The sequence below is a fragment of the Leuciscus leuciscus genome (assembly GCF_965113295.1).
Source record: "Leuciscus leuciscus genome assembly, chromosome: 17".
Lineage (NCBI taxonomy): Eukaryota > Metazoa > Chordata > Actinopteri > Cypriniformes > Leuciscidae > Leuciscus > Leuciscus leuciscus.
The window spans coordinates 38719832-38740277 of NC_138741.1; the positions used below are offsets into that span (position 1 = coordinate 38719832).

General features: G+C 38.4%; 2 protein-coding genes across 2 annotated transcripts in view; one reads left to right on the plus strand and one right to left on the minus strand.

Moving 5' to 3' along the window:
* Window positions 1-15024, minus strand: part of nek9 (NIMA related kinase 9) — a 29261-nt gene extending 14237 nt beyond the window's left edge. Inside the window, exons 1-14 of the mRNA XM_082143447.1 lie at window positions 14519-15024; window positions 13456-13633; window positions 12948-13003; window positions 12739-12809; window positions 11762-11867; window positions 9557-9688; window positions 9367-9477; window positions 9204-9268; window positions 8209-8259; window positions 7817-8009; window positions 5890-6034; window positions 3839-4039; window positions 1315-1361; window positions 190-351 (exon numbers count right to left, since the gene is read on the minus strand). Coding sequence (XP_081999573.1) covers window positions 190-351; window positions 1315-1361; window positions 3839-4039; window positions 5890-6034; window positions 7817-8009; window positions 8209-8259; window positions 9204-9268; window positions 9367-9477; window positions 9557-9688; window positions 11762-11867; window positions 12739-12809; window positions 12948-13003; window positions 13456-13633; window positions 14519-14704 — 1704 coding nt within the window. The 5' untranslated portion in view covers window positions 14705-15024. The remainder of the gene's footprint in view (window positions 1-189; window positions 352-1314; window positions 1362-3838; window positions 4040-5889; window positions 6035-7816; window positions 8010-8208; window positions 8260-9203; window positions 9269-9366; window positions 9478-9556; window positions 9689-11761; window positions 11868-12738; window positions 12810-12947; window positions 13004-13455; window positions 13634-14518) is intronic.
* LOC309478992 (uncharacterized protein) overlaps window positions 2332-20446 on the plus strand; it is a gene marked incomplete at its 5' end in the record, with an annotated part of 132100 nt that continues 113985 nt past the window's right edge. Inside the window, 2 exons of the mRNA XM_082142839.1 lie at window positions 2332-2338; window positions 2382-3796. Of these exons, the coding sequence (XP_081998965.1) occupies window positions 2332-2338; window positions 2382-3454 (1080 nt within the window). The 3' untranslated portion in view covers window positions 3455-3796. The remainder of the gene's footprint in view (window positions 2339-2381; window positions 3797-20446) is intronic.

Consider the following 20446-nt stretch of genomic DNA (forward strand, 5'->3'; position numbering starts at 1 on the left):
ATATTCGAAATTCTAGTTTTTATTTGACAGCCCTAGTTTGACTAAGTGTGCAGCTCTACATTTGATTTATACATTCAAAATGTCATTTTTATGACTGTAAAGCATGATTTAATCTGTGTTTTCCGCCTGGGGTGAATCGTAGGGCCCTCCTGATCTCACTAGCAGAGCTGTGAATAATGATGGACATACTTCTCCAGAGTGGTTTTTGATCCCAGTGATGCCTAGATTCAGACCCAGTTTGTTGAGCTCGTTGTTCCCGCAGGCTAAAACCTTCCCAGAATCGGTGAGGAAGAAGGTGCCGTCACTCCCACAGAACACAGAGGTGATGATCCCACCTTTAGGAACCTCCACCTACCGTTAGCCAACACATTAGCCTACAGTGAGCCATACATTCACTACAGCATTTATGAATCTTTGTTAACGTTCGTTAATAAAAACACAGCGGTTCACAGGATTCGTACAGACACTGTAAAATAAAATTCCAGGACTTTCAAGGACTTTAAGCACTACTTTTTGGGGTTTTCAAGCACTATAATCAGAGATTTCACTTATTAAACAATATCTTTATTATCTTTCAAATTCTAAAAAAGGTGAACAGATCAATACAAATATTCTAATCAAGTGCAGCACATGCAATGACTGTGGCAACTTTAACCATTGAAAAGATACTATGACAAAGATATCACTTTCCTTATTCAAACTGGGTTTTTTTTTTCCCATGAATATATGATTGACCTGAAGAATGAAAGCTGTATCACATACTTGGATATTTATATGAGCAATATCACACTCATAGCCATGCAAAATGGTTATGAATAAAGCTTTCATTCTTCAGGTCAATCATATATTCATGGGAAAAAAAACCCCAGTTTGAATAAGGAAAGTGATATCTTTGTCATGGTCCTTATCCTTATATATATATATATATATATATATATATATATATATATATATTTATCTCAGACAGGTTGCAGCGTTAATTTTGCATGAAACTATTGTATATCATCGAAAAAAAAAGTACTTTAAGTATCTTTCATAAATATGATTGTTTTCAAGGGTTTTCCAAGACTTACATTTCAAAAAGTCAAATTCAAGCACTTTGTACGAACCCTGTTAGTTAGTCCATGTCAGCTCAGGTTCATAAATAATATTACCAGATACAACTTTTGATTTTAATAATGTATTAGTAAATGTTGACGTGAACCTTAACTGAGATTTATAAATACTTGAGGTGTGTTTTTCATTGTTAGATCATGTTAATGAAGGATTCTTGGTTCGAGGGCAATGGTGAAACATGAGTGAAGTTTCTCTCACTTGCATTGGAGAGGAGAAATCATCCTCGCAGTCCAAACCCAGTCGACCTGCGGAGGGAAACGCCGTCAGTGTCACTCAACAGCAGTGATGTCACAGGAAGTCAGTGCGGTCATGTGACTCACTCAACAGCAGCAGAGCCCGTCTACGGAGAGCCTGGCCACTCCCTATTAAGTCCTATTGTACCAAATTTTGGTTGTAGTTCCACCAGAGTTCCACTGGGGGCGATCGCCCATGAGTGCAAAATGAATGGGAGTCTATGGAGCTAGACGGCTAAATTTGTCTCTTTCACCCGATTGCTGTTGAGAAATCTCAGACTGTAGGTTTTGCAAGTTCAACATGGGTTATAGGTCGAAAGTTGAATGAACGAGTACTTATGTCCTTTCGATTTCTTACAGGTTGAGTTGTTGTTGCCCATAACACGCTAGCATTCTGCTAATGAACGCTGATTGGTCAGTGAAGGACTGATAACGACCAGAGATACCGCTTGATGGCATCGAGGCATCCGAAGCGGGACCAGAAACAAACAAAACAAAAACTCTTCTAGCACGTGTATTTACCTGTGTCAGCTGTGTTGTGTGTTTACCTGTGTCGTGTGTTTACCTGTGTCAGCTGTGTTGTGTTTACCTGTGTCAGCTGTGTTGTGTGTTTACCTGTGTCAGCTATGTTGTGTTTACCTGTGTCAGCTGTGTTGTGTGTTTACCTGTGTCAGCTGTGTTGTGTGTTTCCCTGTGTCGGCTGTGTTGTGTTTACCTGTGTCGGCTGTGTTGTGTGTTTACCTGTGTCGGCTGTGTTGTGTGTTTACCTGTGTCGGCTGTGTTGTGTGTTTACCTGTGTCAGCTGTGTTGTGTTTACCTGTGTCAGCTGTGTTGTGTGTTTACCTGTGTCGGCTGTGTTGTGTGTTTACCTGTGTCGGCTGTGTTGTGTGTTTACCTGTGTCGGCTGTGTTGTGTGTTTACCTGTGTCAGCTGTGTTGTGTTTACCTGTGTCGGCTGTGTTGTGTGTTTCCCTGTGTCAGCTATGTTGTGTGTTTCCCTGTGTCGGCTGTGTTGTGTGTTTACCTGTGTCAGCTGTGTTGTGTTTACCTGTGTCAGCTGTGTTGTGTTTCCCTGTGTCAGCTGTGTTGTGTGTTTCCCTGTGTCAGCTGTGTTGTGTGTTTCCCTGTGTCAGCTGTGTTGTGTTTACCTGTGTCAGCTGTGTTGTGTTTACCTGTGTCAGCTGTGTTGTGTGTTTCCCTGTGTCAGCTGTGTTGTGTGTTTACCTGTGTCAGCTGTGTTGTGTTTACCTGTGTCAGCTGTGTTGTGTTTACCTGTGTCAGCTGTGTTGTGTGTTTCCCTGTGTCGGCTGTGTTGTGTGTTTACCTGTGTCAGCTGTGTTGTGTTTACCTGTGTCAGCTGTGTTGTGTTTACCTGTGTCGGCTGTGTTGTGTGTTTACCTGTGTCGGCTGTGTTGTGTGTTTACCTGTGTCGGCTGTGTTGTGTGTTTACCTGTGTCGGCTGTGTTGTGTGTTTACCTGTGTCGGCTGTGTTGTGTGTTTACCTGTGTCAGCTGTGTTGTGTGTTTACCTGTGTCGGCTGTGTTGTGTGTTTACCTGTGTCAGCTGTGTTGTGTTTACCTGTGTCAGCTGTGTTGTGTTTACCTGTGTCAGCTGTGTTGTGTGTTTACCTGTGTCGGCTGTGTTGTGTGTTTACCTGTGTCGGCTGTGTTGTGTGTTTACCTGTGTCGGCTGTGTTGTGTGTTTACCTGTGTCGGCTGTGTTGTGTGTTTACCTGTGTCGGCTGTGTTGTGTGTTTACCTGTGTCGGCTGTGTTGTGTGTTTACCTGTGTCAGCTGTGTTGTGTGTTTCCCTGTGTCAGCTGTGTTGTGTGTTTCCCTGTGTTGTGTGTTTCCCTGTGTCAGCTGTGTTGTGTGTTTCCCTGTGTCAGCTGTGTTGTGTGTTTCCCTGTGTCAGCTGTGTTGTGTGTTTACCTGTGTCAGCTGTGTTGTGTGTTTACCTGTGTCAGCTGTGTTGTGTGTTTACCTGTGTCAGCTGTGTTGTGTGTTTACCTGTGTCAGCTGTGTTGTGTATTTACCTGTGTCGGCTGTGTTGTCGATGCCTCGAGAGAAAAGTAAGTGCAGAGCACGAAAGCACCAAAGTGACTGAAGGATTGCCGTAAAGCAGTATCTCTGGTCGTACGATGTGTATGACGTCATTGACATTTTAAAAGACTTTTTAAAGCAAATAAGTGACTCTAAAAAATCTAACACCCAGCAATGTGTAATTTCTTTGCATCTCCTTTCGAATACAACATTAAAATTACTAGACAAAAAATTATATCCTGAGAAAAGTGGATTTTGAGGGGTATAGCGCCATAGACCTCCATTCATTCTGTACTCGTCCTGTGAGCGCCCTCATGTGGAGCCAGAGTGGAACTGCAACCAGTTCAGAAGCCGGAAGTTTACTGAGAGTGGAAGCTCTCCCCTTATTAGACATTCTCTGACAGCAGTGATGTCACAGGAAGTCAGTGCGGCCATGTGACACGCTCACCGTGCTCTCCGCAGCCCCAGGAGTAGATGTCCCCGCTCTGGGTCAGCGCCACCACGTGATTGTCCCCGCAGGACACCTGTCTGACGGGCCGCTCCTGGAAGAACTCCAGCAGCACCGGTTCCAGCACCTCCATGCCGTGCTCGTTCTCCACGCCCAGGCAGCCGTAGTAGTCTGAGCCGAACATGTACATCTGATCCTCGTCTGGCAGAGGAAGGTGAGAGAGCACACACGCGTGTCATTACTGGACAAAGAACCCACGCGAACCACTCAGCACACACTCCTCCCAGTGTCTCTACAAACATTTCATTTCTATTTTGTATTTGATTTGATTATATTTAGGCACCTATTGCAATCGTTGCCGTTCTTATTATTCTTCCCTTCCTTCGGCTCTGGAAGTCTATGGCAGTCAGAGCCGATCAGCCCTATACACACACTACGCAAGCTGCGTAGGGCCCCGGAAATTACTCAAAGCCCCGCCTCCCCCTCGTGGCAAAGCGTGTCAATCAAAGTTTACAACATCGATGAGAAATTAAGCGGAACTATCCTCCTGGTCACGAAAAGAGAGAGAGAAAAAACACCATGAGAGTGAATTTTGGGAACAGTGATCAGGCAGACTTGTGTTCTCTCCTCTCCAAGTTAACCAATGGACCACCTCTCCATGTGACCAAAGAACAGTAAAGTTAAGTTGATGTGCATCTCTCTCTAGTCTGTCTAACTCAGCTGGGCAGTGACTTAGTGCCTGACAAAAAAAAGTGAGAGTGAAATACAACTATTTATTACGTTTGATAAACGACAAAGGACAACAAAATTTGTTTATAAACTGCAGCTCGGAAAAGATAACCGTCCGCGTCGCGCGTTAACATGCGTTCATTTGCGCGTGCACGAAATGAAACGTGCACTTTCCAGCAACACATCTGTGGGGACCAGTACAATATGGGTGTGATGGCACTCCTCATTATAGACGCACATACTTGTAAAACAAGACAATGATTATCTAGTCCACAAGTCAGTTTAGTTACATCTCTGCAATAAAGCAAGATGGAAAGTTAATTGACATTAACTATTGATTTATAGGCTATACTGCATTTAAAATGTTGATTGGCTGGACACACTGGTCAATATGGATGCACAACCCTCAGTAAATAATAACCATCAAGTATCAAGTATTGCTTTTATCATTTACAACACAGTGACATGCTATGGCAAGCCATATTAGCTTTTATTCATTCACAGGATGCATTTTTGATATCAATAATTACATTTGTACCATTTAATATGCTAATTCTTGATATTAAGAATGTACTTTTTCTAGTAACAGGGTCTATTTCTGATATCAGTAATTACATTATCAATTATTACTTTTGAAAAGTGAATTTTTGAACTTGTGGTGGCGCTATAGAGTTGATCCTAGAGATGCCAAAGTTGGTCAGATTACTATTCACTACCATCACTACAAGTGTGCCAATGTTCATTATTTTCTCATGTTATGTTCATAGGGCTGCCATAGACTCCCACTGTGGAGGAATAATAATAATAAAGTAAACTGACAATTACAGTAGGTGTTACAGTCCTTTCAGGGCTTGATATTAAGTTATTAAAATAACTGAATATGAAAAGCTGAATTTTCAGCATCATCACTCCAGTCTTCAGTGTCACATGATCCTTCAGAAACCATTCTAATATGATGATTTGATGCTCAAGTAACATTTATGATTATTATCGATTTTGAAAACAGTTTTGCTGCTTCATATTTATGTGGAAACCGTCATACATTTTATTTTTCAGGAATTATTGATGAATAGAGAGTTCAAAAGAACAGCATTCATTTGAAATAGAAATCTTTTGCTACATTATAAATGTCTTTACTGTCACTTTTGATCAATTGAATGCATCCTAGCTGAATAAACTGATTAATTTGTTTTCATGACCCCAAACCTCTGACAGCAACTGAGTGTGAGATGTCAGGGAGTGTGTGTTGCGGTGGTGTGAGATGTCAGGGAGTGTGTGTTGCGGTGGTGTGAGATGTCAGGGAGTGTGTGTTGCGCTCTCACCGGTGACGCAGGCGGTAAAGTCGGCCCCACAGGACACCTGTCGGATGGCTTTACCCTGCAGACGCTCCACGCGCCGGGGCTGGCGGTACGAGGCCTGGTCTCCGTGACCCAGCTGACCCACCATCTTCGCTCCTCCCTGAACGCTCTGCGCATACACACACACACACACACACACACACACACACACACACACACACACACACACACACACACACACACACACACACACACACACACACACACACACACACACACACACACACACACACACACACACACACACACACACACACACACACACACACACACACACACACACACACACACACACACACACACACACACACACACACACACACACACACACACACAAGATCAGATCCCAACACTCTTCGTTCCCAGCACTCAACAGGCCGTCAATATGTTTCTTGGTTTTGCATTTCATTTTCAGATTTTTTTGTTTTTGTTTTCATTTCTACTTTATTCTGCTCTGCTTTTTATCTCTATTTAATTTAATTGTTTTCTTATCTTGAATGAATGGGATTGGGACTCAAACCAGTGTTATTTCAGTATTATTGAAATACTATTACAGTTTTAATTCAATTTTTTATTTTTATTTATTTTTTTAGTACATTCAGTTAAAATACATGAACTTGCTGGAAAAAATAAGACATTTTTACATAATTAAAAAAAAAATTCAGTTAATGTTTGTTTTAAATTTTAAAGAATTTTTGAATAGTTTTAGTTTACTATAATACTACATGAAGCAGGAGTAGGTTACTATAACTATAATACTCAGAGATATTTAGTTTCACTTGCTAATAAGCAGTAAAAAAAAAAAAATAATAATAATAATAATTCGCAAAATTACAAAAAATACTCCAGTCAGTATTTACACGGAAGGACGAAAGTGCTTAACCCTAAAATACATGAATGTTTCGTCAATCATTATTGCATATTCGTGACCCGGATCTCTGATATTTGAATGAAGGCATGAATGCAAATACAACGGCATATATAATGTTATGAAATAATGTTAGAATAAAAAATGTTCAATAGAGAAATATGAAATGATGGTAAAAACGAAGTGATACTTTAGTTTTAAAGCGATAAACTAAAGCTGCCAGTAGGTGGCGATGAGTCACTGTCTGGAGCGAGTCACTCCACGTGTTCATTAATGAATGAATTAAGTCATTCATTCATTCAGTAATGAAGCAGGTGACTGTATTTATGAACGATTTACTGAATCATTGACTCTTACGATAAGTTCAAAGCCTGTGTCTATACGTGTTCTTCATGCAAGTAAGGGCTAAATCCCCACTCGTACAAGGGTATATTGTGGAGAATGGCAGTGATGTAGCGTGATTTGCTAAGGCATCATATCTGCACACAACAGATCACATGTGCTTGTGTGGATGCGGTGAGTTCTGACAGCAAAAGATGAGGTCATTTGATTGGATGTCATGCATTTACGGCATATTACCTGTTAGAAATACATGCTCAGTTTTAATGTTATTTTAAGGCGGGATAGAATTAAATGAACAGCAAAACTCAGCAGAACCAGAAACACCAGTGATTTCACAGCGTGTGTTTGAGACTGTCTTTGGTTCACTGCAGTTTTAAGGAGAAAATACTCAGCAATGCTGTCGACTTATGAACTTACACATGGTTTGTCTTAAAGCACATTAAAAACACCACATAGACACATAAACTACATTCAAAGCTGGATTTCCACCACTGGGGGACTTACCCTAAAAACTGTTTGATTTTAACCCTAGTCAGTCTGGGAAACTCTAATCAGCACCTCAGGTCCAGTTATTTATGTATTAGATCAGCAGGCATTATGATGAAATGAAGCACACAGAACTGGACCAGGGTGATTATCAGGGCTGGTTTTGTGGGAAGCGCTGGTTTAGAGGATGCTTACGGCCCAAGTGTACAGTTCCTTCTCGACAGTGACCACTGCGAAGTGTGTTTCTCCGGCGCAGACGTGCTGAGCACTGCTGCCGCCCTTAAACATGTCCAGCTTCTGCGGGGTGAACTTCCCCCCGCCCCAGAAATACACCTCTCGCGAGCGGGTCGTCACCACCGCCACTGACGTCTCCGTCGCCGTGCTCAGCCTAGGGCGAAAACACACTCACAGTCAATCATTTCACATGAGGAGAGCGACAGAAGCAGTGAAACTGACAAGAGGACAACAGTGTGTAAGTGCTGTGACCCTTCCCAGTTCAGTCTAACGCATCACAAAACACATGACACACACAGCAGGACTGCAACTGCAGAAAGAGCAAAGGCTGCTGGGAATGAGGTGTCACTCACTTGGGTTTCCTGATGGCGGAGTTCAGCGTCGCAACCCTCTCCTCCAGCTCTCTAAACACACACACACACACACCATCCTCATTCACTGCACAACTCAACACACAATTACATTAAATACTAATTTAAATAAATAAATACAATATAATATAATAATAAAAACAATAGCGTAAACAAATAAAAATATAAAAAACAAAAATATAAAAAATAAATATAAAAAAATATAAATACAATATAAATAAAAAACATAAAATATTAAAATACAAAAATAAAATAAATTCAATTAAACTAAATGAATACTACAATAAATCAACAAATAAAAAATTGCAATAAATACAAATTTGTAAGAAATTCAATTAAAATGAATTAATAAACAAAGTAAATTATTGAAATTAATACAAATTTACTGATTAAATATATAAATAAATAATTAAATGTAAAATAAACAAATTACTAAATGAAAAAACAAATCATAATAAATAAATAAATAAATAAATAAATAAATAAATAAATAAATAAATAAATAAATAAATAAAATAAAAATCACTTTTGGGAATAATAGGAATTAATTTAAATAAATAAATACAATATAAATTAAAAACTGAATAAAAATGTATTCAATTAAACTAAGTACAATAAAAATAAAAAAATACAATAAATAAACAAATAATTACAATAAATAAATAATTTAAATAATTAAATACATTTAATTTAATTCATAAAATGTATGAAATTAATAAAGTATATTAATGAAATTAATAAAAAAATTATAAATAAAATAATTTAAATACAATTCATATAATAAATAAAATAAAAATGTAAATAAATGTAAAATAAATAGACAAACAAAATAATAAAAAAAATTAAAAAAAAACTTTTACTATTAAACCTTTGGGAATAATAGTAATTACAGGAAACTCCTCAAAAGAGAGTCCCGGATGCGAGGGTAAATGTGTTTAAAATGATGTGAGAGTGAAGTGTGCGCTGGATCGACTCACGCTCGGACTCGAGAGATCACGGGCCGCTCTAAAATCTGCTCCGCCGTCGGCCTTTTCTCAGGGTCCTTTAACACCGACACACACACACACACACACACACGTCATCATGACATCACTACAGGTATGATTGACAGGCACAGTGAGCCGCCACACTTTCAGCTACCTGATCTAAACACTCGTACACCATCTTGATGAGGTCAGACGTGTAGATCTCCGAGTTGATGTCCATCGTCCAGTTGCCCTGCACGATCTTCACACACAGGTTCAGGGCATTCTGGGAAACACATCATCACATGTGGTTGAGTGGTCTCCAGTCTAACGGAGGAGTGTGAGTGAATGATTCGGGCGATTACCGTGGCCTCAAAGGTCCTGGTGAGGGTCAGCAGCTCGAACAACACACACCCCATGGCCCAGATGTCGGACTTAAAGTTGTACTTGACTCCCTGACACAGCTCAGGAGACATGTAGTATGGAGTCCCGACACACTAGTGGACAGAACACATCAGAAGAAGAAGAAACGCTTTATATTTGACCATTTATGTCCACATTTATTATTCATTCCTGCACTGTTATTCCTGCATTGTCTATCCTAGTTGTTATTGCTGATGTGCTATTAATGACGAAGCTGCTGAGACATACACTCCAGTTTCTAATGTTTTATTGGTTAATGTTTCTATCTTGTGTTTTGACCGGGACCTTAGTACTTCATTTTTCCTTCATGTATGGAATGTGTATGGAAAGACAATGAAAGACCCGTGAACCTTGAATTTGAGTTTTATTTTGACTGTTTCTATATAAAAATTATGGATTTATTTTAATTTAGCATTTTAATGACTTAATATTTAACCCTAACAGTTTTTTCATTTTAACCCTACACTGCAAAAACTCAAATCTAAGAAAGTTAAAAAATATATATATATGTTTTTTTATGCTATGAAAGATAAAAAGTCTTATAAAATATATTGCACACTAGACTATAAACCTTAATTTAAGAAAACTGGTGTTCTTCAGTCTTGCCAAGTGAATTTTAGCTCATTTTGAGGCAGATTTGACCAGAAACAAGTGACAGGTATAAAGTGCAAGTTTTTGAACATGTTGTTCTGCTATATTTAAGAATAATATCACCCCTAAAAATTATCATTTCAAGAATCTTAATTAAGAAAGGTCAAATCTTTCTTTTTTGTTACACTGCAAAAAAATGTCCTTCTTGAAACAAGCAAGATGCACCTAAATCTAGGTAAAGTCATCTACAACTTTTAATTTTATTGTGATGTTTTAAGAATTTCCATCTATTTCAGGTTATTGTGTATCTTAAAAATGTTTAATAAACTGAATTTAAGGTTAAATATTCTAGTTAATGCAATATTCACTAAAATTACTTATTATTTGGTGATTAAAAAAAGTAAAAACTGCAGTTTTAAGATCCAATAGCATTTATTAGTGACTGGATATTTATGCTATTTTGCTTGATTTCAGTTGACTTGGCCTTTATTAAAGTCCAACTGAAATCAAAATGGACCGTATTTACTTTGTTAGCGCATATTACTAGTCTTGTGGTGAACAATTAATCCGTGCAAGTTAAAACACACAAAAATTTTTTTTGGCTTCGGCATCTTTAATCAAAATCTGAAAATGCCCCTCCCCTCTGCATTGGAGGACCTTCCCTGATGACGTAGGTTTGAGGACTTGGGTTGGGAAACGCTTAACCACTCCCCTCAAACCGTTAGTCTGTAATGAGCAAGAGATGGAGAGGAGGAGCGCTAGAGTAAAACCCTGCCCTCTGTTCAATATTCCTTTTCACTGGGAAATACGTCACAGCACTGGAGAAAAGTCGTTTGAAACTTCCGGTTCACGCGGACTTTAAGTGCATCATGCTTGTTTCGAGAAGGGCACTGTTTGCAGTGAGAGAGTCTGGGAAACTCTAATCAGCACCTCAGGTCCAGTTATTCATTTATTTGATAAGCAGCTTGATGGTCATTATGATGAAATAAAGCACACAGAACTGGACCAGGGTTATTATTATAGTTCACGAAAACTACAACTACAACCATAACAAAAAAAAAAACATGAAATAACAGAAACTTTAACTGAAATAAAAAAAAATATTAAAAAAAACATATATTTTATTTCCGTTAGTTAAAGCAACATTTTTAATAATAATAAATGACAAAAACAACATGAAATTGGAAAATACATAAAAATAAAAACATTTGAAATATTTGAAATATTAAAGGCACACTATGCAGTTTCCGTTTTTCTCAAACAGCGCCCCCTAGAGTCGCCGTGGAGGACTTGTATTTAATGTTACTGTTGTAAATCCCGCTCACTCAGAGCCACAGGGGAGAACCCTGATTCGCTCTACTACGAGTTCGTTTACCATAGAAATGACTTCGAAGCATAGTACCTCAATGATAGTAAAATAAGGCATTGTCCTTCACACAGACCTCATGATGTGAATTATTAGAGTGCAGAGATGCTGTTCAGATCATAAACCAGCTGACCGGACCAATAACCACAATATAATATTATAATAACCCTGCATGATTGAGCAAACTCACGGTTTCAGCCATGGAATACTGTGAGTCCAGCTTCTTGGCCAGCCCATAATCACCCAGCTTGATCAGGTTGGTTTTAGTGAGGAAGATGTTCAGCGTTTTGATGTCCCTTCAAACACATACACACACACACACTATATTCACAGAGCCCTGCTGTAATCAACATAATCAACTGATTATTATACAAAGTAGGGCTTTGTGACTAATTGAATTTTAGTTTTGATTTTGGCTTTCAACGAATATGAAAACTTTGGACTTTTAGATTCATGCATTCAATCTAAGAGTGACAGCAGCCTAATAAACCTGCTGTGTCGTTCATGTTAATTAAACGACAGAAGACAAACAGAAAAATCACTCACTGTTCATGACTGAGCAGCTTTAATAAGAATCTTTAAGAATAATCATAATCGTAATGCTTAAACGCACACTTCGGGTCTTTATCGACCCGGGACGTCATTCACTGCCCTCAACCTCATTCATCAGTGAAATTTACACATCGAGTATTTGTCAATCTAGTCATTATAAACAATATAACTAGAAAAATAGAAGAACGTCTGTTTTCTAATTTTGTTTTTGTTATAAGCGTATAGGGTCGCTAGTACGGAAGAGGATCAGGGCCAAGCAATAAAACCAACTCAAGATTAAAGTAATTAAAATGCAAGATTAACCTCGTTAAAAAGAGTTTAATCAAGAAAAAAAGTTGAAATACAATGTTGTTCTATAAATAAATTCTTTTCGATATGTTCTATATTCTATTCGATATTCTTTTATCAAAATTTCCTCTAGTGGAAGCGTTTGGTACTGCAGCCGAACAACATCACACTGAAAGCTCATTTCTTGAGATATCAACTTATTTATATTTATAGCTTTGATTCTCTCACAGTTTTAGAGTAAAACATGTTTTTGAAAATATTCATATATAATATCAAATATTTCATATAAATGTGTGTGTGTGTGTGTGTGTGTGTGTGTGTGTTTACCTGTGGAGGACGCCGGCTTTATGAATGTGCGCCACAGCTGCGGTGATCTGATATAAGTACCACACCACCACCTGTGGACAACAGAAGCTCAGGTGTAAAGCAGCTCTGAACTCAGTGTGTGAGTGTGTGTAGCGTGAACTCATGAGTTCAGTGTGTGAGTGTGTGTAACTCGTGAACTCGCGAGTTCAGTGTGTGTAACCGTAACTCACCTCCTCTTTGAACAGTGCTCCTTTCTGCTGGTTGATCTTGTCATAAAGGTTTCCACCTGCACACACACATTCAGACTGTGTAAGTCACACATGAGTCTCTCTGATCGCTCGCGGGGTGCGTGTGAGTGAGTGAGTGTGTGTGAGTGAGTGAGTGAGTGAGTGTGAGAGTGTGCAAATGTGAGTAAAGGTATGCAAGTGAGTGAGTGAGTGAGTGAGTGAGTGAGTGAGTGAGTGAGTGAGTGAAGGAGTGTGAGTGAGTGAGGGAGTGTGTGTGCGAGTGAGTGAGTGAGTGAGAGAGAGTGTGAGTGCGAGTGAATGTGCGAGTGAGTGTGCGAGTAAGTGAGTGAGTGTGAGTGTGCAAGTGAGTGAATGAGCGAGAGTGAGTGAGTGTGCGTGAGTGAGTGAGTGAGTGAGTGAGTGAGTGAGTGAGTGAGTGAGCGAGTGTGGGAGTGTGCGTGAGTGCGAGTGAGTGAGTGAATGAGTGAGCGAGTGTGAGTGAGAGTGGTACCGTTGCAGTACTCCAGCTCGATCAGCAGTGTGTTCTTGTCCAAGAAGTGGTTGAAGTACGCGATGATGTTGTTGTGCTGAAGGATGGAGAGGATGCTGATCTCGTTCATCACATCTCTGCGCTTCTTATCCGAGAGACAGTTCAGGTCGATCTCCTTCCAAACCACCAGAGAGTTATCCTGCACAGAACCAGAGAGTTATCCTGCACAGAACCAGAGAGTTATCCTGCACAGAACCAGAGAGTTATCCTGCACAGAACCAGAACCAGAGAGTTATCCTGCACAGAACCAGAGAGTTATCCTGCACAGAACCAGCCAAACCATCAGGCAGTGACCAAAGACATTCAGGCTCTGCTCTGGTCTTAGTCAGCCTCAAATACACTTTAATAGAAGTTGGAAATAAAACAAAGACTACAGTAGTACAAGAAAACAATATTTCAGTCTTTTAAGTTTACTTATATTTTTTTCTAAAAATGAACATTATTTCAAATAAAATGCACATACCCATTTAAGAAATTATCAGTATCGGTATTGTTAAAATACAAAAAAAAAAAAGTATCTGTGTCGGTAAAATGAAACAAAAGTATCAGTATTGTAAAAATGCAACAAAAGTATCAGTATTGTTAAAATGCAAAAAAAGTATAGATATGGTTAAAATGGAACAAATGGAACAAAAAGTATAGATGTAAAAATGCAACAAAAGTATCAGTATGTAAAAAATGCAACGAAAGTATCGGCATCATTAAAATACAACAGAAGTATCAGTATCGTTTAAATGCAACAAAATAATTGATATTGTTAAAATGCAACAAAATTATAGATATCGTTAAAATGCTAAAAAGTTTTGATATCGTTTAAATGCAACAAGAGTATCTGTATCATTAAAATGTAAGTATCAGTATTATATCATAAAAAGTGTGTTATCGCCCCTCCCTCAGCTGCAGAGTGGGCGTGGCTGGAATTCCCAAATCGGAGCAGAATTGAGTGACGTGTGCTCTTGATTGCTGCGGAATCGGAGCAGATGATAGATATTAATAAATGTAACTCATATTGAGAGCAGCTGACCTCAGTGCGCCTGTAGAGAGTCGCTTCCCCAAAGGCGCCCTTTCCCAGCACTCGAATGGGGATGTAATGCAGCTTCTCCTCTTCTCCAGCGAAAGTTCCAGATGTTGTCGATCTTCCACTGACTGATTCACATCCAGTCTCTGAGTTTAAAGAGCCATAATGCCTCTCATAGTCCTCCAGAGACATCTTACACACACACACACACACACACACACACACTCACAGTAACGCGTGTTTAATCTGGGCCTGCTTCAGTTCACCTCACAGATCCACTCAAATCACACACATCTGCACTGCTTGACTCGCGCGCAAACACACACACTCTTCGTCTTTAAGTTGCATTAGATTAAACTACTTTCCTCGTGCCCCGTTTCTTCTTTCCCTAACTGAACTACACAAGACAAAGTTGCTGTTGGGAGTCATTTCCGATAGGGAATCGATTCATTTGTTTGTTTTGAACAATCACATATATTTATAAAGCGAATCAAATGAATCTTTGAGAGTCGACACAGGAGACAAACAACAAGCGACGCAGGAACCGGAAGTGACCCGAACTCACGCTCCTCACGGACTTTTATTTCAAAATAGAGCGCCAGCATAAAATCAATATAAATATATGATTAATTATTATAACAAATGTAATAAAAATTAATTGAAATATTTCGATAAACAATAATAAAATAATTTAATTATGTTAAAAAATAATAAAATTAAATTCGTCAGAATGTTGGCTTCACAAACTCTTGTCAAGAAAAAAGTTTCAAAGTTTTCTTCAACATCACATGTGTAATAGTAGTGATCAATTCAATGCGAACTCATGAATGACTTAATTCAGTTACAGAACACTTTTATTATATATTTATTTCGTGGAGCTGCTATGATTTCTAGTCGCACTCACTCATATTTGATTGTACAATATTACTTAGTGGATGACTGGCATTCAAAAGTTATTGAAGTTTAATTCATGTATTTTAATATTTACGTACACATACATTCATATTTATTTCAATACTGCATTGATTTTATTATATATTAATAAAACATTTTGTATACAATATTAACTTAAATTTATACTTTAAAAAAAATTATGAATACGAATCACATAAACTAAATTGTCCTTGTTCCAACAAGATTTATACAAAATGTTTTATTAACCTCTAGCTTTTTTTTTAACTCATTTAAAATTCTTCATTCGTAAAAAGAAAAATATGTAAGGATTATTCAATTTGATGGAATTTTATTATTAATCGGAATGCGTAAATCTTGAAACAATACTTTTTTTGACGTGATGTCCTGTATATTGTGTTGATCTGTGTCGACGGCTGTACATCAGCTCTGTCCATATGCATTACTGTACTTCATAACCGCTGACGAGTTTCTCATCAACAATCATATTACCGCGAGTAAATGAGCTGTCAGGATATGATCTGATGAGCTGAGGCAAACATCACACTTTCTGACAGAGACAATCAAGATCACACAGGACAAACTCATTACAGCTGACAAACATATGCAGATCAATATAGCTGGAACTATAGATGTGTTATAGTTAATAACCTTTAGGATATCATTAACCCTAAAGCCGGCTGGATCATATTCTGATTCACACATTCATAATTCCTCTAATGATCAACATGATCTGATAACCTGTCTCACTCGATCTCCTCAGTCCTTCTGTCTCTGAGAGTTTAGACTGTTTTATCAAGTAAAAGTCTCTCAGTATAATTGTACAAGCGTCCTCCTTCAGCTCGAGCTTCACGAGTCTTTCTGTGTCAAATCTGCCCTGATTTATCAAGGAAACGCAAGAATAACTGTGATATTGTTAGTAATATTTCAGCTGGACTGAAGCAGCTTCGCTTTTCTTGACTGTCATACATCAGTTATTATCATAATCATGCGTATCAAATATGATCATCAGGCTTTTGAGGAAGCTTTATTTGTTCATCTCTCAATATTGCATTGCATAATATGATTTAAAACTACAGATTTTATCATAAACTAAGCATTTAAATATCAGCTTACTAAGATATTATTGGCAGATACTGATATTTATATGCATTTTATGTAAGTATCTGCTATTGATTTACATCAATATATAGTGTATAGTGTTATTTGATAATATTTAATAATCTTGCATCTTAATGTGATATTTTCAGAGAGCAACATTGACAGCTTCCACATGAGGGCGACACACTCCACTGAATACTGACTGTCCTCTAAACACACACACACACACGCACGCACGCACGCACGCACACACACACACACACACACACACACACACGCACGCACACACACGTGAAGAAATGGGCGAAAGTTAAATGAAAGTTATAAAAGAAATGTAACATTAAAAATGCTTCTGTAATTTGTTCCTCATCATGCGTCTCAAACATCCTTCATAACTCAATTAGAGCATATACATTTTTATAAAATTAAATTGAATATTAAAATGAACTCGACTGCCAGTGATCGGCCTTCATGTGTGTCATTGGAAAAACCCAACCCCCCCAACCCCCCCAAATTTTCGAAATAAAAGGCAATTTAGAAATTGGCCTATAGTTGTGATATACTGTATGATCCAAGTTAGGTTTTTTTAACAAGGGATGAAGAATTGCATGTTTAAAACTATTAGGTACCACTCCGTTCATTAGAGAACTGTTAATTATAGCTGTTAGGCTAGAGCTCACAGTAGGAAAAACATCTTTAAAAAGATGAATAGGTAGAACATCCAGTCTGCAGCTACCTCCGTTCATTTTAGAGACAATATCTGCCAGCTGCGCTGGTGAAACTGGTTCAAAGTTAGAAAAAATATTAGACAGCGCAGGATTAATGAATGAGCAGGAATGTACAGGTACTATTTCACTTCTGATCTTCTAAATTTTTTGAGTAAAAAACAATAAAAAATCTTCAGACCCTTCCCCCTAATCTCACCTAAAGGATTATTAGGAACACCATACTAATACTGTGTTTGACCCCCTTTCGCCTTCAGAACTGCCTTAATTCTACGTGGCATTGATTCAACAAGGTGCTGAAAGCATTCTTTAGAAATGTTGGCCCATATTGATAGGATAGCATCTTGCAGTTGATGGAGATTTGTGGGATGCACATCCAGGGCACGAAGCTCCCGTTCCACCACATCCCAAAGATGCTCTATTGGGTTGAGATCTGGTGACTGTGGGGGCCATTTTAGTACAGTGAACTCATTGTCATGTTCAAGAAACCAATTTGAAATGATTCGAGCTTTGTGACATGGTGCATTATCCTGCTGGAAGTAGCCATCAGAGGATGGGTACATGGTGGTCATAAAGGGATGGACATGGTCAGAAACAATGCTCAGTTAGGCCGTGGCATTTAAACGATACCCAATTGGCACTAAGGGGCCTAAAGTGTGCCAAGAAAACATCCCCCACACCATTACACCACCACCACCACCAGCCTGCACAGTGGTAACAAGGCATGATGGATCCATGTTCTCATTCTGTTTACGCCAAATTCTGACTCTACCATCTGAATGTCTCAACAGAAATCGAGACTCATCAGACCAGGCAACATTTTTCCAGTCTTCAACTGTCCAATTTTGGTGAGCTCGTGCAAATTGTAGCCTCTTTTTCCTATTTGTAGTGGAGATGAGTGGTACCCGGTGGGGTCTTCTGCTGTTGTAGCCCATCCGCCTCAAGGTTGTGCGTGTTGTGGCTTCACAAATGCTTTGCTGCATACCTCGGTTGTAACGAGTGGTTATTTCAGTCAAAGTTGCTCTTCTATCAGCTTGAATCAGTCGGCCCATTCTCCTCTGACCTCTAGCATCAACAAGGCATTTTCGCCCACAGGACTGCCGCATACTGGATGTTTTTCCCTTTTCACACCATTCTTTGTAAACCCTAGAAATGGTTGTGCGTGAAAATCCCAGTAACTGAGCAGATTGTGAAATACTCAGACTGGCCCGTCTGGCACCAACAACCATGCCACGCTCAAAATTGCTTAAATCATCTTTCTTTCCCATTCTGACATTCAGTTTGGAGTTCAGGAGATTGTCTTGACCAGGACCACACCCCTAAATGCATTGAAGCAACTGCCATGTGATTGGTTGATTAGATAATTGCATTAATGAGAAATTGAACAGGTGTTCCTAATAATCCTATAGGTGAGTGTATATATATTTGTGTGTGTGTGTGTGTGTGTGTAAAACAGTGTGTAATACATTATATATATATATATATATATATATATATATATTTATTTGTATTTATTTGTATTTTTTTTTTGTGTGTGTGTGTGTGTGTGTGTGTAAAACATTTCTTAAGTTTTCAATGTAATAACTGTCTTCAGGTCCAAATATCTTTTTAAACTCGTTCTGAAATATGAACCAAAGCGAGATCATACATTATTAACCCTTACTGTCGCTATTCCAGAACATTTAAAGTCCTGCATGAAATCAGTCTTCCACGTATATTTGTAGTTCATATATATATACATACACACATATATAAAAATAATATATAAAAAACATATTTGTTTTTGTGCAAAAAGCTTTATTAACATTATAAGTGAACCTCGAGGAACATAGGCTAACATATAATATTAAAATAATAAACCTAAAATAATACTTAAAAAAAATCCATGACATGATCCCGTTAAACTCTGAGGCCATGTTGTGTTAAAAAATGAATGTTTTGTAAAACTTTGGAGCGATTCCCCCAAACAGCCTTAAACTACATCAGAGCATCCAGAAACGGTGAGTTTGACTGAACGGAGACGAGACGACCTCGAGGAACTGATCATTATGAACCTACAATAAGCATAACCATGGAAGATCATTATTTCATGTCTTTTGGAAGTTGCATTCGAATATGCCGGGTTTGAGAGGGCATGATGTCTGTCACTGAAGGGAAGAGCAGGACTGAAGCATGTGAATGATGAATAATCATCTGGACCAACAAACTCTTTAACAAACACACTCAAATATGAGAGGCACTAATTCCAGATCTGACCAGGACTTACCGAAAGCATCGTTATCCAACACAGACCACACCTCATGCACCTTATGATGGACAGATGCACCTTATGATGGACAGATGCACCTTATGATGGACAGATGCACCTTATGATGGACAGATGCACTTTTATGATGGATAGATGCACTTTTATGATGGATAGATGCACTTTTATGATGGACAGATGCACTTTTATTATGGACAGATGCACTTTTATGATGGACAGATGCACTTTTATTATGGACAGATGCACTTTTATGATGGACAGATGCACTTTTATGATGGACAGATGCACTTTTATGATGGACAGATGCACTTTTATCATGATAGATGCACTTTTATGATCGACAGATGCACTTTTTATGATGGACAGATGCACTTTTATGATGGATAGATGCACTTTTATCATGATAGATGCACTTTTATGATGGACAGATGCACTTTTATGATGGACAGATGCACTTTTATGATGGACAGATGCACTTTTATGATGGATAGATGCACTTTTATCATGGACAGATGCACTTTTATGATGGACAGATGCACTTTTATGATGGACAGATGCACTTTTATGATGGATAGATGCACTTTTATCATGGACAGATGCACTTTTATGATGGACAGATGCACTTTTATGATGGACAGATGCACTTTTATGATGGACAGATGCACTTTTATGATGGATAGATGCACTTTTATGATGGATAGATGCACTTTTATCATGATAGATGCACTTTTATGATCGACAGATGCACTTTTTATGATGGATAGATGCACTTTTTATGATAGATAGATGCACTCTTTATCATGATAGATGCACTTTTATGATCGACAGATGCACTTTTTATGATAGATAGATGCACTTTTAGATGCACTTTTATGATGGATAGATGCACTTTTATGATGGACAGGTGCACTTTTATGATGGATAGATGCA